Raw genomic sequence first — 13,266 nt, forward strand, 5'->3', positions numbered from 1 at the left:
ATTGAGCTGTGTTCACAGCTTTTGTAACTTTATGTGGACTTAAAGCTAAGGGTTTGATGCAAGCCTTAGTCTAATCCATATGAAGGAGTTGCACAGTAGGACTCAAAATGGTAGTTGACCAAGATGAACATGTTCACAGTCACCAATCAGGTATGAAACTAGAGATACCACTATATAAAATGAATATTTTTAAAAATGCAGGTTTTGCAGTTTAACATGTAATAAAACCCATTAACATAACCAAGTCATATAGAAGAGGATCACGGTAGTCATCAAGTCTTTATCAATTGAGATAGGCTGCAGTAGCCAGTTTTCCAGTCAAACTATAATCTAAGCATGGTGGAGAAGGGATTTTGTAGATATAATTGCATTGCACCTACCATTGACTTAAAGTAGAAGAGATTCTTTAGACTGTCTGGGTGGGTCTCTTCTAATCAGTTGTAAGGCTTCTGAAGTAGACCTGAGTCTACTGGAGGGAGGAGACAGTGTGTCTATAGGCTGCAGTTTCACTTGTAGTCCTCTCATTCCTGTCCCATACTGTAGAGTTTGGGTATGGCTAGGGCTGACCAGTCTCCTGTAAGCATTCCTCTGTCATACATTTGTCTTTCCACCCGTCAACCCACCCATCTACTCATTCATTCATTCATTCATTCATTCATCCTTCTGGGTCTGTTCCTCTGGTAGAATCCTGACTGATACAGAGACTCAGTAGAAAATGGTAAACAACAACCCCTGGACAGAAGCATTATCAACATGTTGGTATTATCGTCTTCAAAGCATATTTGCTCATAGTTGATTTTAAAAAGATAAATTAGGATTGACTAAAAAACCAATGGAAAGAAATTCAGAATTATTCAGTTCTTGGGGAAAAACAAAATAAAAATTAAAAGTTCCTGCAGAAAGTTAATTATGGATTGACTGTGAGGCATGGAAACTCCACTCCCTAGTTTATGCCCTAGCAAAATGAAAATAGCATTTAGATAAAAAATTTGTGCATAGTGCCTATAATTACTATTCATAATGTTCAAAAAGTGGAAACAACTCAACTCAAATGTCTATCAACTGATGGTTAGGGAAAGGAAATATATCATAATCATGCAAAAACATTATTTAACAATAACAGGAGATTAAATACTGACATATGTCATAACATAGACATTGAACAACTCTCTTAAATGAGAGGATCCAGTCACAAAGACTGTTCATGCTCAGACCAGGTGGTCTCAGTCGCAGTAGGTAGATTCGGAGACCATGTAGGGTAAAGAGATTTGGGGAAGGGAATCAGTGAGGGGAAGAGTATAATCTGCTCATAGGAAGTCATTTCTCTGGGGAACGATGTGCTAAAAATAGATGACACAGATGGCTATCACCTGCTTATTTTAAGGATGAGTTATATAATGTGTGAATTATATTACAATTAAGCTGTTATTAAAAATAAAATAGATTAGATTCTTTGTGATGTCATATATTTGTGTGATACATATTTTCCCACACTGACAATGTATTAGAGACATTTACCCAGTTTGACTTCATTCTATTTAATGGCAGAGAGTAGTTATTTATGGACAATGGTGTTAGTTATTATATAGTTGGCCGTGTAACTGAACCATAATTTATTTAGCCCATTCCGGGGACTTCTAATTTTCTAGTATTATAAGGCAGGCTAGTTCATCCACATATTTGTTAGTGGATTTTGTTACAGTTCCCAGATATATACATTCTAGCTTTCAGTACTCTATATATTTCTAGAGGAGTCTCCATAATCACTGCACCAATTCATAAGTCCCTGCTCCATTGCTTATATAGTCTGCAAGACACAAATACAAGACACAGATCCCTGTGAAACTTTCCATAGTCTCATAGCAAAGGAGTAAAAATATAGTGTGTTTTTCTTCCACCTCTTCACCGTCATAGGCATCATTGCCAATGATGAGAAATCAGACTCCTGAGAAGCGCTGTCTTAGCTGGGGTTACTATTGCTGTGATGAAACACCATGATTAAAGGAACTCTGGGAAGAAAGGGTTTATTTGGCTTACACTCCTGTATCACTCACTGTTCATCATCAAAGAAAGTCAGGATAGGAACTCAAGAGAGAGAGAGAGAGAGAGAGAGAGAGAGGGAGAGAAAGAGAGAGAGAGAGAGAGAGAGAGAGAGAGAGAGAGAGAGAGAGAGAGAGAGAGAGAGAAAGACTTTAAGAACAGGAATTCAAGGCCCATACCTAAACATAGTAAAAGCAATATACAGCAAACCGGTAGCCAGCATCAAACTAAATGGAGAGAAACTTGAAGCAATCCCACTAAAATCAGGGACTAGACAGGGCTGCCCCCTTTCTCCTTATCTTTTCAATATTGTACTTGAGGTACTAGCTCGGGCAATTCGACAACATAAGGAGGTCAAAGGGATACAAATTGGAAAGGAAGAAGTCAAACTATCATTATTTGCAGATGACATGATAGTCTACCTAAGTGACCCAAAAAACTCCACTAGAGAACTCCTACAGCTGATAAACAACTTCAGCAAAGTGGCAGGTTATAAAATCAACTCAAGCAAATCAGTGGCCTTCCTATACTCAAAGGATAAGCAGGCTGAAGAAGAAATTAGGGAAATGACCCCCTTCACAATAGCCACAAACAGTATAAAGTATCTTGGGGTGACTCTTACCAAACATGTGAAAGATCTATATGACAAGAACTTCAAGACTCTGAAGAGGGAAATGGAAGAAGACCTCAAAAAATGGGAAAACCTCCCATGCTCATGGATCGGTAGAATCAATATAGTTAAAATGGCCATTTTGCCAAAAGCAATATACAGATTCAATGCAATACCCATCAAAATCCCAACTCAATTCTTCAGAGTTAGAAAGAGCAATTATCAAATTCATCTGGAATAACAAAAAACCCAGGATAGCTAAAACTATTCTCAGCAACAAAAGAAAGTCTGGGGGAATCAGTATCCCTGACCTCAAGCAATACTACAGAGCAATAGTGTTAAAACCTGCATGGTATTGGTACAGTGACAGGCAGGAGAATCAATGGAACAGGATTGAAGATCCAGAAATGAACCCACACACCTATGGCCACTTGATCCTCAACAAAGAGGCTGAAAACATCCAATGGAAAAAAGATAGCCTTTTCAACAAATGGTGCTGGTTCAACTGGAGGTCAGCATGCAGAAGAATGCGAATTGATCCATCCTTGTCTCCTTGTACTAAGCTCCAATCCAAATGGATCAAGGACCTCCACATAAAGCCAGACACTCTGAAGCTAATAGAAAAGAAACTGGGGAAGACCCTTGAGGACATCGGTGCAGGGAGAAAGTTTCTGAACAGAACACCAATAGCGTATGCTCTAAGAGCAAGAATTGACAAATGGGACCTCATAAAATTACAAAGGCAAAGGACACCATCAAGAGGACAAATCGGCAACCAACAAATTGGGAAATGATCTTCACCAATCCTACATCAGATAGAGGGCTAATATCCAATATATATAAAGAACTCAAGAAGTTAGACTCCAGAAAACCAAACAACCCTATTAAAAAATGGGGTACAGAGTTAAACAAAGAATTCTCACCTGAAGAACTTTGGATGGCGGAGAAGCATCTTAAAAAATGCTCAACTTCATTAGTCATTAGGGAAATGCAAATCAAAACAACCCTGAGATTTCACCTTACACCAGTCAGAATGGCTAAGATTAAAAATTCAGGAGACAGCAGGTGTTGGAGAGGGTGTGGAGAAAGAGGAACACTCCTCCACTGCTGGTGGGGTTGCAAATTGGTACAACCACTCTGGAAATCAGTCTGGCGGTTCCTCCGAAAACTGGGCACCTCACTTCCAGAAGATCCTGCTATACCACTCCTGGGCATATACTCAGAGGATTCCCCACCATGTAATAAGGATATATGCTCTACTATGTTCATAGCAGCCCTATTTATAATTGTCAGATGCTGGAAAGAACCCAGGTATCCCTCAACAGAAGAGTGGATGCAAAAAATGTGGTATATCTACACAATGGAGTACTATTCAGCCATTAGAAACAATGAATTCATGAAATTCTTAGGCAAATGGATGGAGCTAGAGAACATCATACTAAGTGAGGTAACCCAGACTCAAAAGGTGAATCATGGTATGCACTCACTAATAAGTGGATATTAACCTAGAAAACTGGAATACCCAAAACATAATCCACACATCAAATGAGGTACAAGAAGAAAGGAGGAGTGGCCCCTTGTTCTGGAAAGACTCAGTGAAGCAGTATTCGGCAAAACCAGAACGGGGAAGTGGGAAGGGGTGGGTGGGAGGACAGGGGGAGAGAAGGGGGCTTACGGGACTTTCGGGGAGTGGGGGGGCTAGAAAAGGGGAAATCATTTGAAATGTAAAAAAAAATATATATGGAATAAAAAAACATAAAAAAAAAGAAAAAGAAAAAGAAAAAGAAAAAGAAAAAAAGGTAGGAGCCTGGAGTCAGGAGCTGTTGCAGAGGCCATGGAGGAATGCTGCTTACTGCTTACTGGCTTGCTCCTCATGGCTTACTTAGCCTGCTTTCTTATAGAATTCAAGACCAGCAGCCCAGGGATGGTCTGACCTACAATAGGCTGGGGTATCCTCCATCAATCACTAATTAAGAAAATGCTTTACAGGCTTGCCTATGACCCAGTCTCACGGAGGCATTTCTCGACTGGAGTTCCCTCTTTTTACTTGACTAAAGTAGCCAGCATGAAAGCCTATACATACAACATACTTATACCATACACAGCACATAACATGCACACACATGTATTTTATTTGACATGTCTAGCAAAAAAAAATGAGATTGCTCTAGTTTCTTTCTTGTTGTGACAAAACCACCCTGAATTAAAAAAACAAAACAAAACAAAACGACTCAAGTGAAGAAAGGATCTTGTTTTCTACTTCCAGCCTGTAGTCCATCATTGGAGGGAGTCAGAGCAGGAGCTCAAGATAGGAACTTAAAGCAGAAACTATAGAGTGATGTTATCCATGAATCACCTTCTGCTTGCTTGAAGACTCATGTTTAGCTAGCTTTGCAATACAGTCTTAGGGCCACTTGCCTAGGCATGGCGCCTCCCACAGTGGCGGGGATGGGATCTCCTACATCTACATCAATTAGCAATCAAGATGATCCCTCCACAGACAGGCCCAGAGGCCAATCTGATCCAGGCAATCTCTCAGTGAAGGGATGGCTTAGAGCCTTCAGGTGACTCTAGGATGTGTCCATCTGACAGAGCTGACTGAGACTTTCTATGATGCATTCCTCTCCAGGGGTCATGGTTCCTGTTGACTTTAAAGATGTGTAGTCCCTGTTGTGGGTTCTTTTCCTATTTTTCAGATGGTTAAAGCCAGCAATAGTAAGAGGGATATTTTCACAAATTCATTGCATTTTCTGACTCATTTTTTTAAAAACCATCAATGTACAATGGGACCTGTAAGGAATGATTTTTGTCATTTAGCATTTCTAAGTAGAGATATTGAAAAATATAAGAGGCTTAATGACAGCCACACTAAAATAATGACAAAGCACCACTTAAGAACTGAGTGAAAATGTGAGTGTTAATAAACCGAAAGAGTTGGCTTTCTTTCCCCACATTCTGCTTGGAATAGATTCCAATGACCTTACAATGGCTTCCTCATCATGGGCCTGCTCAATTTAGGATGGGAACCCCAGCAGAGATCTCTACCTATTTGTGTTTACAGACAGGTACTTTTGAGTCCTGGCAGTGGGTAAAACTTGATGTGTAACAGACAGAACACGGTCTTAAAGCATCCCCTAACATATACCAGCCTTCAGTTCCTAGAAAGAGATGAAAGGTCTCTCTCTTTGGAAAATAAAGAACATCTTTCAAATGTCATGTCAATTTGTAACATGTTTTAGGAACGTTGGCCCCGTTTTGTTATCTAGATTGAAGTAGCTGTAAGTCAAAGACACCAGCATTACTAACAAATAATTGAATCTCACTGGGGATGTGGCCAGCAGTGCTCAAATCTGCCTATGTGTACAAAGTTTATAATTTCACACTAGTATGTATTACATATTGTCTTAAGAAAGGGTACTGGGCGTCTTTACAGAAGGAGAATGGAAGGTTTTGTTTTTTTTTTTTTTAAGATGAAGTTGTCAAAGTATATGGTCAATGTGTGTCTATATTTTGTATATTTTAATGCCTTGGAGATAACACTTTTATCAAGTTTAGCATTAAAAACTTAGCTGACAGCTGTGAGAGAGTCACCACCATTCTGAAATAAAACATCAGTTATAAAAAGATACCGGTTTCACTATAGACAGGTGTCTGTTGTTTACTTTTTATGGTTGGTGTGTGTGTGTGTGTGTTTAAATAGTGTAAAGTACTCTATGTACTTCTGTAGCTTCTTTTGGGAAACATATTTTCCAAACAGCTTGGCAGGAATTACTTGTTGATACTCCCTGAGCTGAAATCTTCAATCACTTCACAAGCAGAAGCATGTATAAATACATTTGCCTGTGGACCTATGGGAAGACTTTGTTCTTCAGAACTAGAATTTTTGCTAATTTACTTTTAGTAATTTAATTACAAATAGCAACCCCTCAAAAACCACTCAGGAATGACTATTTAACAAGATTTAAGAGGGCCGAGAAATGGCTCAGCAAGTGAAGTTCTTGGTTTACAAACATGAGGCTAGGAGTCTGGCTCTCCAACACCCACATACGACTCTGAGTGTGGTGTGTGCCTGTATTCCCAGTGCTAGAAGACACAGACAGGGAGACTGTAGGGTCTGGTTGGTTAACCAGTCTAGCTAGTGAATGAACACCAGGGTCAGTGAGAAGCACTCTCTTAAAGTGGGAGGAAAGAACTGACTCCCACAGGTTGTTCAGTGACTTCTATTAGTGTGTATATAAAATGCAAAACAAATATTGCATTTTAGTGTGTATGTAAAATGTGTGTATATAAAATGCAATACAAATAGTGAGCAACAGAGGATGGTACCCAGCATTGACTTCTGGCTTCCACAAATGCATGTGGGCATGCACCCCCATGCACACACATGTGTACCCACAAATGCATGGGGGCATGCACCCCCATGCACACACACGTGTACCCACAAATGCATGGGGGCATGCACCCCCATGCACACACACGTGTACCCACAAATGCATGGGGGCATGCACCCCCATGCACACACACGTGTACCCACAAGTGCATGGGGGCATGCACCCCTATGCACACACATGTGTAACCACAAATGCATGGGGGCATGCACCCCCATGCACACACATGTGTACCCACAGAGACATGCTTGCACATACATGCACACACACACACACACACGTCATTTTAAGGCATAATTTAGTCCTTTTTGTGGTAAAAAAGCAAGCTTTTGTCAGATGTTAGAGAAAACCTATGACAGGTCCTCCATGATCACTCACTACGTTTTAAGCTCTTAGTTCAGAATGTTGAGTTACTTATATAGAAAAAGAACATGACGCCTACCAAGAAAAGCTGCCCAGGCTATTTCTGTTATGATGCATTATTTTTCTGCAATGTCATCACACCTATTTAGACTAAGGTAAAAGTGAGCCGGAAGTCCATAGACAACTCCCAAGGGTTTTAATTTAGAATATATTTTAACATAGAAAATGCTAAGAAGCCAGGTGGTGGTGGTACACACCTTTATTCCCAGCACTTGGGAGGCAGAGGCAGGCAGATTTCTGAGTTAGAGGCCAGCCTGGTCTACAGAGTGAGTTCCAGGACAGCCAGGGTTACACAGAGAAACCCTGTCTCGAAAAAAACAAACAAAAAACCCCACCAAAAAACCCCAACACCCCCCCCCAAACAACAACAAAAAAGAAAATGCCAAGAAACTTAAATGCTTCATATAAGCAAACACACTCATCTCAGTGTTTTATTGATTAATTTATTTATTTGACATCTCTGAACTCCTAAACTTGAGGGAAAGTCATGGAGGCCTTGCTATAGTAATGGTCACCTAGTGTTTAATTAATACCCTTCCCAGTTCAGATTTGTAAAGTCAAGAGCACAGGAAGGGAAGATGTACTCGGGAGTCAAGTGAGTCTGTTTTCCAGTGATTTCAATGTTGAGCTTTCTCCTAGCCATCATCTTTACTCTCATTATGCTGCTGGAAGACAAGAACATGGTGGGGAACCTGGGCAGTAGGGGAAAGGAAAGCATGGGATCACAAGGTATTCCTTTGTGGTTGGTTTGTCTGAATCAGTGTGCGATAGATAAACCGATAAAGACCGTTACTGTCTGTAGGAACAGCTCACAGTGGGAGGACACAATAAATGAACAATGGAAGCTCTCTCCTCAGTCCAACAGGAGAAGGTAGATCAACCTCACCAGCATGATGGTCAGGAGCAGGTGGCCAGAGGCAGCAAAGGGAGGAGTGACTAGGAATTGTCTAAAAGATGGCATGTGTGACCTATATGGGAAGAAAGGAAAACCCAACAGGGGAGAATGGTGGGTACATTCCATGGGGTGGAAAAGGAAGTACTTTTGCTTAAAACATTGATACAAGAAGGAGAAAGCAGGAGAAGATCTCAGGGTCAGCTCAAGGGTAAACATGGATGACTAAGCGAAGAATGCTAAGGATTTTATGTCAGGATAATAAAAATATTGCCCTAACTTATTTTCTGACGCTATTCTGTGTGGAAATACGGGTGTGAGCACTTTATGTGAATTAAATTCACCCAATTCCCACAAGAACATGACAAAGATAAATATTACCATTCCTGTTACTTTATAGATAAGGAAACAGACACTGTAGAGGTTAAAGGGTTGGTTTATAAGCATGTCTGTGGGACACTGTCTTGACTGTCAATCAATGTAGGAGGTCCCCGTCTACAGTGGGCAACACCATTCCCTAGGCAGATGGTCCTGGGCTGTATAAAAAGGCTAGGTAAGTGTGAGCATATGAATGAGGCAGCAAGCAGCCTTGTCCATGGTTTCTGCTTTAAGTTCCTGCTTAAGTCTCTGTGATCTGGAAGTATGAGCCAAATAAATCTCCCTCCCAAGTTACTTTTGGTTATGTTATTTGTCGCAACAACAGAGAGAAAACTGGATAGACATCCAGGACCGCTTGTAGACTCTGGTGACTTGGCAAATACACTAATTCTTCTGACTTGTGTATTTGACACTTGGAAGGACTTGACTTGTGGCCCTGACACCTAGTCTATATAATAAAACTATATTTGGTAATAATTATATGGTGGAGCAAATGAAAGTAGTTGTAAAAGAAATATGAATAGTGAAAGATTACCCACATATAACCCTACCGGAGAAATTAATTAATGAGATAAGGAATCATAGCATAGTAATCTACATTTCATAAACATATTTTTTGGGAAAAGAGAGGGGAAATGTGGAATCGAAGCAACAATAACCGAGGTGCCCAGAGAGCTGCCTTGGAGCTCATGAGCCTGTGGAAGCGAAGGGCTTTCAAAGCAGAGGGTAATGTTGGGGCCACCAGCTGGGGGTGGAGCTGTGCACTGAGGGATGGATTGGACGCTCCTTAGTCCTGCTGAGGAGCAGGTCTAGGAATGACCTTCCATAGGGCCAGGGAACAACATGGGAAAGGCAGGGAGGCGTGGGCAGGCCCAGAAGCAAGCACCATAGGCCATTTGGCTTGGAAGAGCAAGGTCTATAGAGAGGAAGGGTAGTACAGGGAGCATGACAGGAACAAGCGAGGGTAGAGGGTTAGCACACAGGGAGGCCTTTCTTGAGAAGACAGGAGGCAGAGTGCTGGTGGAGCGGTTAGCGGTTAGGTTGTGGCAAGGAAAGCAAAAGTCCCTGAGTCCAAAGTCATCCCTGGCTGTAAAAAAATCATCACACACACACACACACACACACACACACACACACACACACACACACAGTATTGATACCTCAATTAAACTCAGACAATCACTGTTAGGAGCAGAAAGATGAACACAGCATTTGTGTGGGTGGCATCTGGGCACAGGCTTCTCTCAGAGTATGAGGGACTGAGCGATGGAGCCCTATAGCCCGCCCCAATTGTCTGTCTGTCTGTCTGTCTGTCTGTCTATCTATCTAAAGATAGGGCCTCATGTGTCCCAGGTTTGCCTTGAACTCACTCTGTAGCTGAGGATGACCTTGAACTCAGGACCCTCTGCTTCCTGAGCGCTGGGATCACAGGCATGCACCAGCACACCTGAGTTTTGCATTGCTGGGCTAAAACCCAGGGCTTTGTATATACTAGGCCAGCACTCTACCCACTGAGTCACAAGCCCCATCCTTCGGGTTTGCTTTTTTATACCCACTCCAGGAGCTCAGATGGACCATATCTGTGTGGGGTGCTATCACTGGCCCCCGAGCATGCTCACACTGTGAGAAGACAGTGTCTGCCCTTCACACAGCAGCCTGAAGAATGCCTTGTGGAAACAGCAGTCCGGGTGGCTGTGAGTTGCTTCCCTCAGCCTGAGAAAGGGGGTTACAGGCTCTCTGTCACTCTTCAAAAGTACAGTTTTGTTGAAGTATGTGATGGACCTCTCCTTGGGTCACCCCAGTGAGTTGAGGTCTTGATGCCCATGAGATGCTCACTCTATTGGTGAAACTATAACTTTCCTGACAGGAGAGAGAGAATTCTAAAGTGACTCTTGTGCCTTTCCCTCTAGCTATTTGACTAGTGTGAGACATCAGTTCCCCAAAATTTGGAATTTCTCCCAGAGTCTCAGGCTAGGAGAGAGAACAGCTGAATTTGTGTCAGAGACAGGCTTTGCCTCTTCCACACAGGTCTGACAGAGTCTGGAGTTGAGACCATGGTAGAGTCGGTGATGGACAAGACCACACTGGGATCAGGACTGATTAATTTTCAGTGCTTCTTGTACTAAAAAAAAAAATTCCATTTGTATGTGTGTGCACATGTGTGGAGCTCAGAAAACAGTTTTCAGGAGTCAGGTCTTTCCTTCCACTGTGTGGCACCAGGGCACTGAATTTGGGTCTTCAGTCTTGGCATAAATAATCCTTACCTGCTAAACCAGCTCTTCCTCAGTTTAGACCTACACTTCACATCAGGACCCCAAAGATAGACTTGGGGAAATTCTGAACCTCTGTTTTTCTTCTTCCAATGTGACCACATTGAAAAAAAACTTAAACATTTCCCTGCTTCTCACTATTATTATTATTATTTTTTTAAAAAGGCTGATGGAGTATAAATGGCCAGGCCTAACTTATTAGGTCTGTTAGGGCATAAGCATTATTTTAGAGTCAGGGAAAGATGATAAACAGCCCAGCCTCTGGCTCCCACTGCCCTGTGGGAACTTCCCTCAGTATGCCTCGGTAAATGATACAAGCTAGAAGCACAGTGGATTGGAAGGGGAATCTTAAAAACCAGGTTCCTTCTATCTCTGTCCCCAAAAAGCTGAACAACCCCAGATGATATAGCTGGCTGGTTGACAGAGCTCTGTGTGCTGTACACAGAGGACAGCATTCCAGGACCAACATTAGCTGGCCACTAAGGAACGCCCACCTTCCTGTGAGACACAGGGTTGGTGGCAGTAACCACTCCCCCTCCTTCCTGTCAACCTGCATCTGCCAGGACTGTGACCTCTCATGCCTGTGTCTGCAGATACAGATACACAGAGGCATGTGCACTTTCTGGATTTAGAGACACCAGCCAACAGTGGCAGAATAAACTCGCTGTCATTTGGTTCACACCCTCAGTCACATACCTACTAAGAGGGCCGTAAACTGCCCACTGGCTCCAGATCACTTCAGAGCTCCTCCTCCCCTCCCCTCCCCTCCCCTCCCTTCCCCCTCCCTCTCCTCTGTTTTCTCCTCCCGCATCCCCCCTTCTGCTCTCTCTGACAGTGTCTTGTGATGCAGCTCCAGTGTTCACTATGTATTCCAGGTGTGCGCTCCCACAAGGTCTGTGATCGTCTGTTACCTTGGCTCCCTCTTCCCAGCCCTTCCGCGGAGAGGGTATGCGGCTCTGGCTCTGGTCCTCCGTTTGCTGGGAAGGTCCACAGCCCATCGCTCCTCCACTCTAGGCTGTGTCCCCCGGAGCTTCTATCTTGTTCGACAGTCAGGGCCCAGCACTCCCCCCTCCCTTACCTCCAGGCTCAGCATCTGGACAGTTGCTGGAAACTGTTGCCATAATAAACGGGGCATCGCAGTCACACAGACCTGGGACCTGCGTGAGTGAGGATGTGACTTTTGCAAGGGAAAACTAGAAGATCTGAGAAGCTATCCCAAATCTCTACTAGGAGGGAGGGGAGGCAAAGGCTGAAGTGAGTCTAAGCAACCTGTCGGACAGACGCTCAGTGTCTTTTTCTTTGCCAGGACCGCGGGCCCCGCCCCCATGCTCCTTATCTGGTCCAGGTAACAGCAGCAGCCAAGAGTGGCGGGTGACGCAGACAGCCAACAGCAAACTATGCTGTTGTGCGACCCCAGAAAGGATGGTCACCCAAGAAATAAACCCCACTTCATGATGAAAATCACCCAGGACCACAAATAGCTCTGTGGCTGCCAGCGAGTCTTGAAATCATTTTTGATTTGCAAAGTCCACTTTAGGAGGGCTTGCGCAGGGGGTTATGGTAATGTACAGGGTGTCGTCATGTCATCCCCCCTCCCCAACACCTCCATTCTCTAAGAATGTCAAGAGAGGAGGAGCAGGGAACTGTGGGTTGCTCACATGAGCAGCAAGTTTCAGAACTTTCATCCTATTTTCTGTTTTCCTTTTTGAGGACTAAGAAGGTAGAGTTGAAAAGCCGCTTGACAGGTCCCAACCCTTTGTTTTCAAGGCTTAGGGAAGCCACGTGACTTTCCCAAGCTCTCCAGGGAGCTAGTTACTGAAAGAGCTGCAACCAGGACCCAGGGGGCAGGCTCTGTCCCTCCACTTTTCCAAACAACTGGAAAATGTGGCCCAGGCTTCCTGGAAATGCAAAACCCCCAGGATCTTCCCAATGAATCCGGAGGCCAGCTCTGCTCTACATAGTTAGATTATACAGCTGCTTCATAACATGCATTTGTTTACTGCAGTACAGGCTGGTCTCAGCATACTATACAGCTTGGGGATGACCTTGAACTCCTGATGATCATCCCGCCTCTGCCTCACAAGTGTTGTGATTACAGTGTATGAAATTACTTTCAATTTTTTCTTTTTGGCCTTTTTGAGAGAAGGTTTTCCTATGTAGCCTGGTCCTCAGTACAGAACACAGGCCTGTCTTTGACTCACAGAAATCCCCCTGCCTCTCAAGTACTGGGATTATAAATGTGAATCACCATTCTGAGGTTTATTT

The 13,266-nt window shown here is 43.1% G+C and overlaps 1 protein-coding gene across 1 annotated transcript in view; it reads right to left on the minus strand.

Moving 5' to 3' along the window:
* Positions 1–11,999, minus strand: part of Stmnd1 (stathmin domain containing 1) — a 29,219-nt gene extending 17,220 nt beyond the window's left edge. The window contains exon 1 of the mRNA XM_052156277.1: positions 11,913–11,999. Coding sequence (XP_052012237.1) covers positions 11,913–11,999 — 87 coding nt within the window. The remainder of the gene's footprint in view (positions 1–11,912) is intronic.
* Between the last annotated feature and the right edge of the window lie 1,267 nt (positions 12,000–13,266).

This window comes from Apodemus sylvaticus, chromosome 14, assembly GCF_947179515.1.
Source record: "Apodemus sylvaticus chromosome 14, mApoSyl1.1, whole genome shotgun sequence".
NCBI classification, from domain to species: domain Eukaryota; kingdom Metazoa; phylum Chordata; class Mammalia; order Rodentia; family Muridae; genus Apodemus; species Apodemus sylvaticus.